At 35.0% G+C, this 16146-nt stretch overlaps 1 protein-coding gene across 1 annotated transcript; it reads right to left on the reverse strand.

The window, feature by feature from the left end:
• Positions 1-7300: 7300 nt before the first annotated feature.
• LOC124964645 (olfactory receptor 13C8-like) lies at positions 7301-8252 on the reverse strand. The gene is given in 2 exon segments (XM_047525200.1): positions 7301-7984; positions 7986-8252. Coding segments are annotated over 2 exon segments (951 nt in total).
• Positions 8253-16146: the final 7894 nt, after the last annotated feature.

Here is a 16146-nt window from a genome sequence, read left to right on the forward strand (position 1 = left end):
GTGATTGCATTAATCTGTATAACACTTGGTAGTATGGCCATTTTGACAATATTAATTCTCCCTTTATAAGACCATAGGATATCTTTCCATCTTCTAAGGTCTTCTTCAATTTTCTTTAATGTTCTGTAGGTTTCATTACAGAGGTCTTTCATCTCTTTTGTTAGATTGATGCCCAAGTATTTTATTTTTTTTGAGGCTATTGTGAATGAGGTAGTTTCCCTAATTTCTCTTTCCATGTATTTATCACTGATATATAGGCATGTTTGATTTATGGGTATTGATTTCATATCCTACTACTTTGATGAATTAATTTATTAGTTCTAGATGTTTTCTGGTAGAGTTTTTAGATCTTCTACATATAGAATCATGTCATTAGCAAATAGTAATAGTTTGAGTTCTTATTTTCCTATTCATATCCCTTTAATTTCTTTCACCTGTCTGATTGCTCTGGCTAGAGTTTCAAGGACAATGTTGAATAGAAGTGGTGAAAGAGTGCATCCCTGTCTTGTTCCAGTTTTTAGAGGGAATGCTTTCAATTTTCTCCACTTAGAATGATATTGTCTGTGGGCTTAGCATAGATAAGTTTTACAATGTTGAGGTATGGTCCTACTCTCTCTAGTTTATCTAGTGTTTAGAACATGAAGTACTATATTTTTTCAAGTGCTTTTTCTGCATCTACTGAGATAATCATATGATTCTTGTCTTTAAGTCTATTGATGTGATGTATTACATTATTGATTTCCATATGTTGAACCAACCTTGCATTCCAGGGATGAACCCCACTTGATCGTGGTGCATTATCTTTTTAATATGTTATTTTTATGCAATCTGCCAGAATTTTATGGAGAATTTTTGTATCTATGTTCATCAGGGCCATTGGTCTGAAGTTTTCTTTCCTTGATGTGTCTTTGTCTGGTTTTGGTATAAGGGTTATACTAACCTCATAGAATGAGTTTGGAAGGGTTCCCTCCTTTTCTATATCATGGAATACTTTGAGGAGTATTGAGTTCTTTGAAGGTATTGTAGAATTCAGTTGAGAATCTGTCTGGTCCTGAACTTTCCTTGGTTGTTAGGTGTTTGTTGGTGTCTTCTATTTCATTGCTTGAAATTGATCTGTTTAAATTGTATGTACTCCTGCATCAGTTTGGGTAGATTATATATCTCTAGAAATATGTTGATGTCTTCAAGTTTTCTATTTTATTTGAGTATAAATTTTCAGAATAGTTTCTAGTTATCTTCTTTATTTCACTAGTGTTTATCATATTTTCTTTTTCATCACAGATTTCAGTAATTTGAGTTTTCTCTCTCTGTTAGAGTGGCTAAGGATTTATTAATTTTATTTACTTTTTCAAAGAATCAACTTTTTGTTTTGTCAATTTTTTCAATTATTTCTTTGTTTTAATTTCATTGATTTCAACTCTGATTTTAATTATTTCCTGTCTTCTGCTGCTTTTGGTGTTGATTTCTTCTTTTTCTAGGACTTTGTAATATTAGTCATTTGTTGACTTTTATTCTTTAATGTATGAGCTCAATTCAATGAACTTTCCTCTTAGTAGTGCCTTCATAGTATCCCAGAGATTTGATATGTTGTGTTGGTGTTCTCATTTACCTCTAAGTATTTTTTTATTTCCTCCTTGATTTCTTCTTTTATCCATTCATCATTCAGTAGCATGACATTTAGTCTTCAGGTGTTGGAGTAGCTTCTATTTTTTATCATTGATTTCTAGTTTTATTCCATTATGATCTGATAGAGTACAGGGTAGTATTTCTGGTTTTTTGTATTTGTTGAGAGTTGCTTTGTGGCATAACTTATGGTCTATTTTAGAGAAGGATCCATGTGCTGCTGAGAAGAAAGTGTATTCACTCAATGATGAATGAAGTACTACTCTATATATGTCCATTAAGTCTAAATCATTGTATTATTTAATTCTATAGTGTCTTTGTGTAGTTTTTATTTGGAAGATCTATCCAGTGGTGAAAGAGGTGTGTTAAAGTCACCCAGTATTATTGTGTTCTGGTCTATTTGATTTTTGAAATTGAGAAGGGATTGTTTGATGCATGTTGATGCTCCATTGTTTGGGGCATATATATTTATGATATGTCTTGTTGGTGTATGATTCCCTTAAGCACTTAGTACCTTCTGACTAACTTTGGTTTGAAGTTCACTTTGCTGATATGAGGATGGAAACCTCTGCTTGTTTATGCATATGAGTGATATGTTTTTTCCTATCTTTTCACCTTCAGTCTCTGAATGTTTTTCCTTAGGAGGTGAGTCTCTTGGAGACAGCATATTGTTGGGTCTTTTTAAAAAATCCAATATGCCAGTCTATGTCTTTTGATTGATGAGTTTAGGCCATTAACATTCAGGATTATTATTTGGATATGATTTGTATTCTTGGTCATTTTGGTTTATTTTTTGGTTTTTAACTTGACTTAGTTTATCCTTTGATTGACCTTTCCTCTAGTGTAGTTCCTCCCTTTGCTGGTTTTTATTTATTTATTTTTTTTCATTTACTCTTCATGGAATATTTTGTTGAGTATGTTCTATAGTGCAGGCTTTCTAACTGTGAATTCTTTTAACTTTTGTTTATCGTGGAAGATTTTTATTTCATCTTCAAATCTGAAGCTTAATTTTGCTGAACATAAAATTGTTGGTTGGCATCCATTTTCTTTTAGAGTTTGATATATGTTATTCTAGGACCTCCTGGCATTGAGGGTCTTCGTTGAGAAATCAACTGAGATCTGAATTTGGTTTCCCCTTATATGTATTTGATTTTTTCTCTTGCAGTCTTCAAAATTCTATATTCTGTATGTTAGTCATTCTCATTATAATGTTCCTTGGTGTGGGTCTGATGTAATTTTGTATACTGGCATCCTGTAAGTCTCTTGTAGATGATTTTCCATTTCATTTGTTAGATTTGGGAAGTTTTCTGATATTATGTCATTGAAAAAATTCCTTTGGTTTGTATCTCCATGCCTTCATCTATTCCAGTAATTCTTACATTTGGTCTTTTTATATTATTCCATATTTTTTGGAAGTTCTGTTTGTGGTTTCCTACCATCTTCTTGGTGCAGTCAACTTTATTTTCAAGAGTATATATTTTATCTTCATTGTCTGTGTTTCTGTCTTCCAACTGGTCTAGTCTGTTGGTGATACTTTCCATTGAATTTTTAATTTGGTTTATTGTTTCCTTCATTTTGAGGATCTCTACTTGATTCCTTTTATAATTTCTGCCTCTTTATTGAAGTGATCTTTCACTTCCTGTATTTTCTCTCCAATACCATCCTTTATTTCGAGGATCAATCTAACTATGTATTTCTTATCTCCTCTGTTGTTTCTTCTACTGTGTTGTCTATGGATTCTGTTGTTGGAACATCTTGGTTTGGTTGAGGCACTTTGTTCCCTTGTTTTTTCATGTTTGTGTGTCTTTTCATCTAGTGGTATCATGAGGCAGTACAGATTCTACCCTGTAGTCTTTTTGTGTCCCTGAAGGCTTCCAGTACCTTACCTTTAAGGGGGACATCCATATTAACAGCACCCAATGCAAAAGATATACCACCTTAAACCAAATGGCTACTATTAAGGTATTTACAGTTTTGTCACAATAGGCAGAAATGAAGTGTTCAATTATTGTCCACAATATAAACAGTAAGCTTTCTAAAAGGGTTTACCATTTCAAATGATGGATAATGAGGGAACAGAAGTAGTGTAAGCTGTGATGTTTATGAGGGAGAGGAAGAGAAGATAGAGGTAAAAATTTATAGGAAGAGCAAGGGAGGAATTAATAGAGGCTGGCTGTTAGTATGAGAGAAGTGAGAAACAGAATCCAGGGAGTCAGGTACGTGAGAGAAAAAAATATGTACAGATTTTTTTTAAAGTAAAAATATAAGAACACACAACAAAACTGTCATATACTATTCAGATATTCCATTCCTCAACAAATCAATGCATAAAAAATATTTGGATTCAAAGATGGTAGAGGTGTGAGAGAGAGGGTGAAAAAAATGTGGACAGTCTCAATGGAAAGTTGAATCATTGCTTCTGTTGACTTTTAAAATTTTTTTCAACTTCCCTTTTCTGGGGTTGTGGGGTTATCTGAAGTTTGATGTTAGCTCAAGTCCAGTGGGTGCTAGGCTGGTTGGGTGAGTGAACTGATAGCAAGATGCCCTCACACCCTCTTCCAGTCTTTGCACCTATTACATCTGACCCCTTTTGTCCCTGTGCACTTCAGGACTCACTGAGCTGGAGAGAATCCAGTTTTCTCCAGTTTCTTTAACCTGTACTCCCCAAGGGAACTGCCTCTAGTCTCTGGCTTTCCACAGACTTGCCAGACTCATACTGGCCCACACAAACCCAGCTACAATCTGATGGACCTGGGCTTCAGCTTCCCCAGGTCCTGTCTTGCCTCAGTCCCAAGGTCTCATTGCCCTTTCATCTTGCACAGACACCACCAGGAATGTGCTCACACGGAAGAGCAACCCTGCAAAGAGGCAGCCATGTGGGGCCACTACCATAGCCAGTAGAAAAACCTCAGATGCAACCAGACTTGCAGGTACCCCAATATATCTTCAGGCCCTGGCCTGAGTCTTCAGACTGAGGTGACCACACCTGGAGATGGCAGCTGCTGCAGCCACAAACTTGTGGGCCCTTGGCTGTTTTCTCAAAGTGGCAGCAGCTGTGTGTGACCAAACCTGCTGGTACTGTGACAATGGACTTACATGCAATAGTGGGCAGCAGGTGTTCCACTGGTGATCTGTGGGTGGTCTGCAGGCTAACAGAGGACTCTTGGGTGGACGTTGGGTGGTGGGTGATGATTAGGTGAAAGGCGGTTGATGGGCAGGCAAGAGGTGGGCAAATGGGCAAAAGGCAGATGATAGTCGGTGGTTAGTGAGAAATCTGCACTCAAAAGGCAGGTAATACTCTGGCAGATGGCAAGTGATGGAAGCAGATGAAATGGGGTAAACAACATGGGATCGGTGGGTGGCGATGTCTGCCTCACAGAGAAACAGGATTTCCTCTGCTCGAATCCCAAGTTACGGGAGTGACAAGGAATGCAGCCTCCTTCTATTCCCATATCTTGGATCTCCTCCTGTTTTCTCTTAATGCTTATGGGATATTTTCTTTGTTTTTGTCTTTCAGTATTTTAATTATGATGTGTCTGAGTGTGGATCCTTTTGAATTTTGAAGTTTGCTGAGTGTCTTGGATGTGAAGGCTGATGTTTCTTCATTTTTTTCTGTTCACCCCCTTATGCTTACTCCTATTATATATTTGTTGATACACTTAACAGTGTCTTACTATTCTCCAAAGTTCTGATTATCATATAATTATAAGGTTATTATGATTATACCTGTTTATTGTATACAAAAGCGACTTTCGTAAGTTCCATTTTAGAAACAAGAAAACAAGTAGAAGAAATGCAAATGTCTTTCCCAGCATAAAAGTCTGGCAGGACTCTCAACTTAATACACATAAAAGCAAGTGATAGCAGGTTCTGTGGAGACAGCACTGGTAGCCTGCTGGATTTGGAATATTGAGAAAAATAAACAGAACTAATAGCAATATTGGAGGCACCTAATTGTCATGGAGAAGAACCAAAGCTGGGAAGCAAGTGTCTGAGGGGGTGCTACTTCTTTCTCTTCATTCAATATTCCATTCTCCTTCTAGCATTCTTCCAGTGAAGTCTAACGGAAGCTGGCTATCAAAGGAGAAATGTGGTTTTCAGTGTCCCGATCCTAACTTACAAAGCAGAACATAGAAAAGTCTATTTGAAGCTCAGAGACAATAGTTTAATGGAATCGAAATTGTTCCCTAAAAAGTGAGGATGAAAATCTTGTGCCAGTTCAAAGACCTAGGACCTATTGAAGTAGAACCAACACTAAAAAGAATAAAATAATGAATTGGGGGTTGCATTTAAGTTTTTCCAGGCACCAGTAAGTGCTGTGCAAACATTAACTTATTTAATAGTATGATTCAGCAATAATTACCTGTTAGCAAGAGAAGAAGGTGTTATGGGCTTACTGTCACAACTTAGAAGTATCCATAATCTTTCAATTTATATTAGTGTTCTATATTCAATTACCTCAGACTTTTAAAAGAGCTGAACAAAGTGAGTGTTTTCCTCTGTAGACCACAGTAGACTCCATTCTGTCCCTGTAAGTGGAGCTTCCTTTGCAAACATGCGGGCTGCCCCACTTGGTTGCCCTCTTCAGTAAATAATCTTAATTTTGAGCCATCTCTGTCTATCCCCCAATGCTCAAATCCCTTTAATTTCTCAATCCTTCAAACAACTTGGCCTAATCTTTCCTGCCACTTTTTTTTTATATTATGATATTTGTCAATTGGGAGTTCTGTCCAGTTCTACTGCTTAGAAGCTGTGTGATCCGGTACAGAGTAGGAAAGAAGTCCTCCTTCCAACCTGAACTCTTCTCAAAAATCCAACAGGAATACTTCCACTATGTCATCTATATTTTATTAAGTTAAATCTTAGGATGCATTATTAGGGATGTTTTTTCATCTATGGTGTTCTCATTATATACCAAACCCCAGAAAAATTATGGTAGGTTGTAAGCATATAATATATAACTCCTGTATATTATATCCCATATCACAAAGGAAATAAAGATAATATGTTAGCTATTAAGGAATGTTATGTGACAAAATGCCAATATAGTTTATTTAGAATATTTCGCATTTTCTTTTTGAATAACATTTGCAACCTCAGTTGTGACAGACATACATTTCTGATTTTATACATCAGGTAGCTAACTTATTTATTCAAATATATTTATTGAGCATTTATTATGTTCTAGGCTCTGTTATATGTCCTTGGGATGCTGGAGGGTAATGAATACTAACCTTAGGGAGCTTATATTATGTGGTTAACACAAACAATAATAAGTGAACAAATTAAAATGAATGCATAATATATCATGTGCCATTTAATATTCACTTTACATACTAATTATGTGCCTATTATAGGTTACAGAGTGCTTTTTAGGATATCTTTGGCTTTTATTATTTTCTAAATGTTGAAGAGTAATTTTTTTTTGCTGGGTCTTCCTAAGAGATTTTCAATAATTAGCATTTATGTAGTAATTATATTTTAAAACAAGGAGCATGTCTCATTTTTGTAACTAGTACAAAAAATTGTACAACAGCTATCAAAATATTGCTATCACATGGTTTTGAATGACACATGATGAATTTGTTTTCACATGGTAATTTTCTGCTTCTGAACTTTGTGTCGGTAGCCATTTTGAATACTAAGTCATATAGTGAAAATTAGCATTCATATTTCATCAGAAGTTTTTTCTGCTCAGCATATTCTTAACAGCAGCCTTTACATCCTTGTTCCTCAGACTATAGATGAGAGGATTGAGCATGGGGGTCATCACTCCATAGAAGAGGGAGATGAGAGCCTCAATAATGTCTTGATTATCTGCACCAGCAGAAACTTTAGCCTTGGGTTTTGCATACATGAAGAAGATGGTTCCATAGAATATAATCACCACTGTCAGGTGGGCTGAGCAGGTGGAGAAGGCCTTACGTTTTCCTTCCGTGGAAGGGATCCTCAGAATGGTAACAACAATAAAAATATATGAAATCGAAATGACTAGCAGTGGAATAACTAGGACAATCAGATTTGACCCTGCCATGCTGATCACATTGATTGAAATATCAGCACAGGCCAGTTTCAGTACAGCCAGAATTTCACAGACAAAATGGTGAATGACATTATTAGTACAGAATGGCAATTGTACTGCGAGAGATGTTTGTATCATGGAGTCAACAAGTCCAGTGACCCATGATCCAGCTGCCATGGGCACATAGACACATTTGGTCATGATGGCAGAGTACCTCAGTGGAGAGCAAATGGCCACATAACGGTCAAGAGCCATCATGCCTAGAAGCACACATTCTGTGGCCCCCATGGCAAAGGAGAGGAACATTTGCACCATACATCCGGGAAAGGAAACTTTTTTTCCTTAGTGTCAGAAAGCTGTCAAGAATTAGTGGGACAGAGGAACTTGTGTAGCAAATGTCCAGGAAGGAAAGATTACAGAGGAAGAAATACATGGGGGTATGTAGGTGAAAATCACAGATGATCACTGAGATGAGGATTCCATTTCCAAGCAGGATTATCAGGTACATCCACAAAACTAGCACAAAGAAAACTGTCTGGAGCTTTGGGTGGGCAGAAAGCCCCACCAGGACAAATTCTGTCAACATAGAATCATTGGTTCTTTCCATATTATACACTTTCTCCAACAGAATTCTGTGGAGGATAGAACAGAAAACTGTTAATACCATATCTGCAAGAGCTGCTGTTTTAAAGAATCGTAGTCTGTGTTACTACAATTCTATATTTGGATGCAATAGCATAACTCTGGGAAAAATTTCTTACTATAAACCTGACTCACTACAGCAGGGATCCCAACCTGATTTTCTCAGAGTTAAGAGACAGGATCTTTGAATCCCAGACCATTTTCTTATCATTTGTACAAGTTCTGCCTCTTGACCCATTGGCTACAAAGCGGTGGCTGACAGCCTGGATTCAGCAGACAGCTGTGCTTTGTTTGGCACTGGGTGTTTGCACTGTGTTTAAAATGTGATTCACAAGTCAACATTTTATAATCATGGGATATGGTATAAACATCTGTACTTCCTGCTTGGCTTCAAATAAATGAGAATATTTAAAAACATTCAAGTTATTTCCATCATGAAGCTGATACAGCAGACCCATAGGCTCTGCAGCATGTCTCCCCATTCTGCCAGAGTACTCTCCTCACTCTCTTGTCTCTTGTCACTGAAGGTGAATATAGTTTGCTAATGAACATGTTGTACTTAGTTGGTCTCAATCATTTATATTACCCAACTGAATCTTATATGTATTTGAAATATTGACACGAAGCTGTCAGTGCAGCACACTAGTCATATGATGAGGAGCCTAAGAAAATGATCTCTTAAAATCTGAAGAAAAGTGAACTTTTAAGTTTTAGCACATAATATATATCTTAATACCAATGCAGAAATAAAATATAACTTTTAATTTTTTAATTGAAAAAAGAGCCCACAAAGACAAAAAAAAAAAAAAATAGCTTGGGTTCCATCAAATCATAGTATGACTTGTGTGACTAAGTCCCTTTCTAATCTTTGCTGGTGGTAGAATAGGGGTTGCATATCTACATGTAACTTTGAGTGTTCATGAGAAATCTCATTGAGAAAAGTACCTTCCTTGAGAAAAAGAACACATATTTATATTTGTCTACTCTCTTTCTCAGTGTAACAAAGGCTTTCTTTTTAAAATTGGAAAAATATTTTTTAAAATGGGAAAAAATTGCAAGTATTTAAAAAGATAATTTTATTATGGGTAGAGAGAGGTAATGTTGTATATTGTAGGCTTTATTTAATTTGTTTATTTTTACATTATACAAGAACTATCATGTAAGGGTCAACTATAATAATAGTGCTTTTATTAAGAATATATACATTTAATTATGTCACTGACATTCAGTCATTATTTTTGGCAAATAAAATCCATACAGGAATATAATATATATAAGAAACAAAAAGTACAGTTTAGAAAACCAGTGTTGGCAGTTACACTGGTTTTCAGATGAGAAGAAAGCACTATTCTTTCAGATTCTTAGTCACACTTTTTTTAATTTTTGAAAAGAGGATTCCAAGGGCATAGTTGAAATAAGAATTAATAATAATTAATAAGATTAATATTAAAATCTGTATTTTAAATAATTTGAATGATAATGATAGTATTTGTGTATTGGGAACCTTCTGCCAGATATATTTCTAAAGAGATAAGGATTGCTATTGTGTGAGATATAGATTGTCTTTCCTTAAACATTTGGTAAATATCACTGAAAGTCATGGTGTGAATAGGCTGAAGAAAAAAGTCATTATTTTAAGAAATGTGAAAACACGTTTAGAGAAGTTCAATTAAAATTTTTTATATAACTTACCTGAAGTTTACAAAGCAGAAGGTAACTTTCTAAATTTGAAAGAAAACTACATAACAAAAGCCTATATTAAATTACTATTTGCTAATAATTAATTGAGAGAGCTAATTCAGTCTTATTAAGATCTTATTAAGTCTTATTAAGGTTAGAATGTTCATTCTTACAGCTTCTGTAGACTTAGCAGATTCTGGTCAAAATCATTAGACAAGAAAATGGTAGAAATAATGCTAAATAAAGACTAAAATTTTATATGACCTAGTGGGAAAAATTAGTAAAACTTATGGCTATAAGATCAATGGAAAAATCAATAGTTCTCTTTATATTATCAATAAATGATTAGGAAATATTAGAAATGTAATAATAATAACAAAAGGATAAAGCACCTGGGATTTTTAAAGTATGAATGAGAAATTTCAATAAATTCTTTATAATTATGATGTAGAGAATAACAAAATATGAATAATTGAAAAGGTATAACTTGTTAATAGATGGGATAAAAAAATACAATGGTCTGCCACCTACTAATCACATTAGTCTGTACATCCAACTGAATCCATTCAAAATGTAGACAGGTGTTTTGGAGGAACGTACATACTCATTCTAAAATTCATGTGGAAGAATAAAAGTATACAATTTAACATACACCATCAATTTTATAAAAGAAAAATAAGGGAAGTATCTATATTTGGGATACACTACAAAGCCCCAGTAATAAAAATAGTATGGGAATAGCACAAGAACATTGAAATAATCCAAAGTTAAAGAAAAGGGATTGTGGATAGAGATACATTTACATATGAGAGCCAGATATAAAATCGTCAAGGCAAAGCAATGGTGAAGTGAAAATTTAGTAGATTGTGTTAGGAAAAAAATGTCTTTTATATGAAAAAGGAGATAACATTAGAATTTGGGTTACTAAAGTGATAAAATTAGATATTTGGGCCATTATACATAAAGTTGGGAATCAGATGAATTACAGATATAAATGTGAAAAAATGAAAATTTTAAATTAATGAGTTAATATATCTTTTTGGAGGAAAAACCTTTCAAATCTCAAATGGCATAAACTATAAGAGGTGGTTTTAATTATATCAAAATAAAAAATTTCTTTTCAATGAAGTACATTAGATATAAAAATAGAAGTAAACCCCTTATAATATTGCTATTACTCCTTGTAATTGCAGAAGCTGATTATAAGGGGTAATCATACAGAGGGTAACTGACAATGGGTCAATATCTATCATGCAGAAAAAAATCTTGCTATTTGAAAAGATAAAGCTTTAAATCAACAGAAAATTGGTCAAAGGGTGTACATTAGCAGTTTACAGAGTGGTTTCCCAAATGGCTGGCAAGTATATGGAGAGATGCTCAAACTTAAAAAATCTGCAAAATGCCTATTAAATTCTCTGAATCAACATTTTATAGTAGTGTTACAGTAGAAAATCTGAAAACGTGCATTAAATGTTCAACAGTGATCATTTAAAGAGGCATGATATATTAACTTATTTTCATTGGAAAAGTAGATGTCACCCCGAAATGGCAAACATGGGGGCAGGCAGAATTCTGGTAGGACTATATACTGATATCCTGGAAAGCTCTCTGGCTGTATTAAACTTGGGTGGAACCTATGGATTCCAGTCCTGGGAATGTTTCCTAGTTCAGTCTCTCCCTGGAGTAAAGAAGTCAAGCATGAGGATGCTAATTATTGCACTTTTTGTGGCAAAAGGATGTTAGAGGCAAACTGTATTTTCATTTTCAGAGTAATGATTCTACCACATGTGAATATGCACAATGGAACACTCTGCAGAAATTGGAAGCAAATGGACTGTTAATACAGCAGCATAAATAAATTCCTGAAAAAAAAATGTCGAGAAAATAAGCAGCAGCGTGATCTATAGCATTGTAACATTATTTAAATTAAAAATACATATCCTACCAGGATACATGCATGTTTAGAGACAAATCAAACATATCACTGTGAGTTGGGAAAGAAAATGTAGGTGAAATCAGTGATTATGGGCAGATACTGGAGGTTTTATAAGACTGAAGAAAACAACATAGAGAAGTAGGAAATAAAATAGGTGAATGATTAATTGATATCAAAAGGTTTTATTTTCCTTAGCAAAACAAAACAAAACAAAACAAAACAAAAAACTTCCTGTTTTCCTTGAGTTTTCAGTTTACTTCTGTCTCTGGAAACTAACCTGTATCTAGTTTCAGTTTGAAGAAGCGGTTAAAGCTTTTTGGGAACTTCATAGATAGAGTCTTCCATGCTTCAGTTACTAAACTAAAATTATTAATTTACCTGTTTCACTCTGCCTGGGTTTTCTATATCTTTCGATTCTGAGTGTGAAAGTCACTTCACAAGAAACTCAGAATAAAAGAAAAACAAAAACCATACCAGTTAATAAGTTACAGGATTAGTGCTGAGGGTTGGGGGTAGGGCATGGTGTTGGTGGGGGGTACTAGGAACACAGGATCCTGGCCTGCTGTTCACACTTTTCACACACATCCTTTTCTGTTTTTGTTTTTGGTAAAGATAGACTTCCTCCCTCCTTTTCTTCTGAAAATGTCTCTTCTAGAAGTAGTAAGTTCATTGAGACTTTGTCCACTGTGTGAAACAGTGCACATTCATTTCATCTATGGTTTTTCTATATGGGCTCCAGGGTGTATCAAACATTATAAGAAATCATCATCAAACATAAATGAGCTGAAAAGAATCTTTGCTGCCACCTCTTGGGAGCTCTGTGTCATTGTGCTCATTTTCTATCTTCTGGCTTTGTGTGCTCACTTCTGTATTGGAACTAACAGAGGCTCATTAGCCAGGTCTTAGTTTCACTGTTATCACGTATGCTAAAATTATGGTAAAGAGTAGGAACTTAAAACTCATTTTACTTTTCCTTGTATCATAATTAGTTACAATTAAAAAGGTATGAGACCCAAAGTTACTTTCTTCATCAAAAAATAAATAAAGACACGGAGGCACTGATTTCAGAAACTTGGTTCAAGGAACTTCCAGAAAGCGTTAATAGAAGAGTAAGTTTACATTCATTAGTATTTACTGATAATTTTTTCTAATAAGAATTGCATTTATATTAGATATAGGAATCATAATTTTCTCTTACATTATTTGAATCCCACAATTTTTTAAATGTAATATAACCATACAGGTGATATGTTATCTCTGGTAAAATATGATATCTCAGAAAACATTTTTAAATTCTTCTCAAACATATGTAAAATCTTCTCAAGCATAGTTGCCATAGTTATGGCCAAATTACTCGACCACAAGATGGTCAGATTATAAGATTGCAGTTCTACACATTTGGGACAGAATTTTTCAAAACAGATTATAAATCCAGTAAGAGTATTCATATTGCTTGTCTACTGAAGAAGATGAGGGATAATGCACCCATTTGCAATGATGTTTCTAGGTTAGAGCACCACAGAGGGAAATCCAAAGTACCTTCTTTTATTTATTTATTTATTTATTTTTACAGACTACATTTTGATTCATTGTACACAACTGGGGTACATCTTTTCATTTCTATGGTTATCCACATTGTAGATTCATACCATTTGTGTAATCATACACGCACATAGGGTAATGATGTCTGTCTCATTCCACCTTTTTTCATACCCCCCTCTCCCTCTCATTTCCCTCTACTTAATCTAAAGTTCCTCCATTATTTTCTCACCCCCCCACACTCCCACCCGCATTATGTATCATCATCCACTTATCAGGGAAAACATTTGGCTTTTGGCTTTTTGGGATTGGTTTCTTAAGGATTGGTGGAGGGTGGGGGAGATAAGGGAATAAAAGCTTTTAAAGAGGCAGATGTGATATTAGAAAATAACACTGAACTTAATTTAAGAGTACCTAGATTGAAACTCAAAGACTTGGAACCTTCTTTTTTCTCTTCCTTATGTAAGGGCAATTCATACCTAAGAATTTTGTTGTGAATGGTACTTGGAGGATGGTCTAAAATATAATGTAAATCTCTTTGACACTAATGAAAACTCAATAGATGAAAAATTTAAGCCATATACAATTGATGTCCATAACTTGAGGAAGAGTATTTGCAAAACAAGAAGATGGCTTCTGTCCCTCTGAGTCTGAGGAATGGTTTCTTTACTTTGGTTTGAGATTGGTTGTCTTCCTTAACAGCTATTTTGCTTTGTAGCCTTAAGAAATGCTCTCCATTTTATATGACAATTGGCAGGATAATCCAGTGAGGGGGTTCAATGAGAATTAGTGAACAGTGTGATCCTATTATTTTCTTCAAGTTTCCACTTACCTGTAGTTTATCCTTCAGGTAATACCAACAGATGAGGCTGTCTAAAATATTCTAATTTACACGCCCAGAATTCTAGTTCAATCTCAGAAAAAAAAGGAAATGGTGTAAGATGGTCCATAGTTTCTTGAGACCTTTGTGGCGATGTAAATATTTCTGTACATTCTGAGCTCCAGAAATATCCTCCAAAGGACTAGCTATTAGCATAGGAAGGCAATTTAAATTCTTTCTTGGAAAAGATAGGGAGGGGTCTAATGTTTGCAACAAATTAAAGTTAGGAACATAAACATGGAAAACTAAAAACTTTTCAAAACTCTAGGGAGAATGTTGTCAGAACTCATTATATCCTATAATTGGTACAATTTTGTGCTGATAAAATTCTAATAAGGAATATATTGCTATACACATTACCACGATATTTGAAGACTTTAAGGCTGATCTATAGTAAGCATGCCATTCTTTATGAATTAAGTCCTTTTTCACCTGGAAAAGCAGAGGTGGTAAATACCCTCTGGAGTCAGTGTGCATCTTTCCCATCCTTCTGCCATAGCATGTTATATTCCTATCTGTTAAATTAATTTGTTTCATTTTTTTCTAAACCTCTGCTATATGTCCAGGTCAATTGTCATTATTTCCCATCCTAATGAATCAACATTCCTATATCATTTATTTTTTATTAGTTCATATTCATTATACATAACATTAGGATTTATTTTGACATAATTATAAATGCTTGTAGTTTGTTCCAACTAAGTCCTCAGTACTTATCCTCGAATCCCCCTCCTCCATCCTCCTGTTTCCTTTCCTCTTTTTTATCCTCCTTCTATTTATTTACATTTTTTAAAAAAATAGTGTCTTGTGGATAAACATAACGATATTCACTGTAGCATATTCATACATGTACACTGGAAAGTTAGGTCAGATTCATTCCACTGTTTTTCCTTATCCTGTCTATCCTCCCTCCCCCTCAATCCCCTTCTACTTCCCTGATCTTTCTTTTATTTTGCCAACAACTGTTTTAAGCAGCTAATATGGGCAAATTGGCCAATAAGTTGACTCATCCCAAGGCTTACAGATGTATGTTCAAGTCCCTTTTAGAATGTTTTGGTTTAAGTTGTCTTATACACAAACTTCTTGTTGTCATTAATGCCATATTGCTAAAGTAGAGTTTGAGTATGTTGGGAGAAATCCTAGTTCTCGGCTGGCAGCAGCGAATGTCTCAAGTGTGTAAGGAAAACTTTCAGGGAGGAGTGTTCCGCTTCAGCTAACTAGGAAAGTAAACAACTGTCCCAAGTTTGCTCAGTGTTACCAAGGGAAACTGGATAGGAGCCTGGAGGTCTGATCCCCCGTGGCACATTGTGATTGTGCAAGAAACCTATAAAATGTATACCTGTTTCTTCAATGAACGAGTTTGCAGGCTGCTTCCCACAAGCCTGCTTCCAACCAACTCCCAGAGTCTGGGTCTTGACACTCTGCGCCCTTACCCCGCATATGAGCCAGCCCAGCACAAGAGAAACTACATGAGTACACATTTTGGACTCCAATTTTGATTTTTCCAAGATACTATCATACCTCCAAACACACTTTAGTTTGACATGCCAAAGAGCTTCCCACAGAATCCCTCATCGAACAGTTGTCCTATCAGTGGTAGTTACGTAATCCCAGTAAGTTACCCTAACCTAACCATGGTTTTAGTTCACCAAGTATTAGTTACCTTGGTTATTGCCCTCTTTGTTAGTGCAATAACAAGATTTTAGGTGTGTTATATTACATGACATTTTGACCTTCAGTTTTAAACAAAAAAAGGGGTTTTCTGCAGGAAAACAACTATACCTTTGTGGCTAGCATCTTTAAAGGCATCTAAGAGGAATATGT

Source organism: Sciurus carolinensis, chromosome 14, assembly GCF_902686445.1.
Source record: "Sciurus carolinensis chromosome 14, mSciCar1.2, whole genome shotgun sequence".
Taxonomy (NCBI): domain Eukaryota; kingdom Metazoa; phylum Chordata; class Mammalia; order Rodentia; family Sciuridae; genus Sciurus; species Sciurus carolinensis.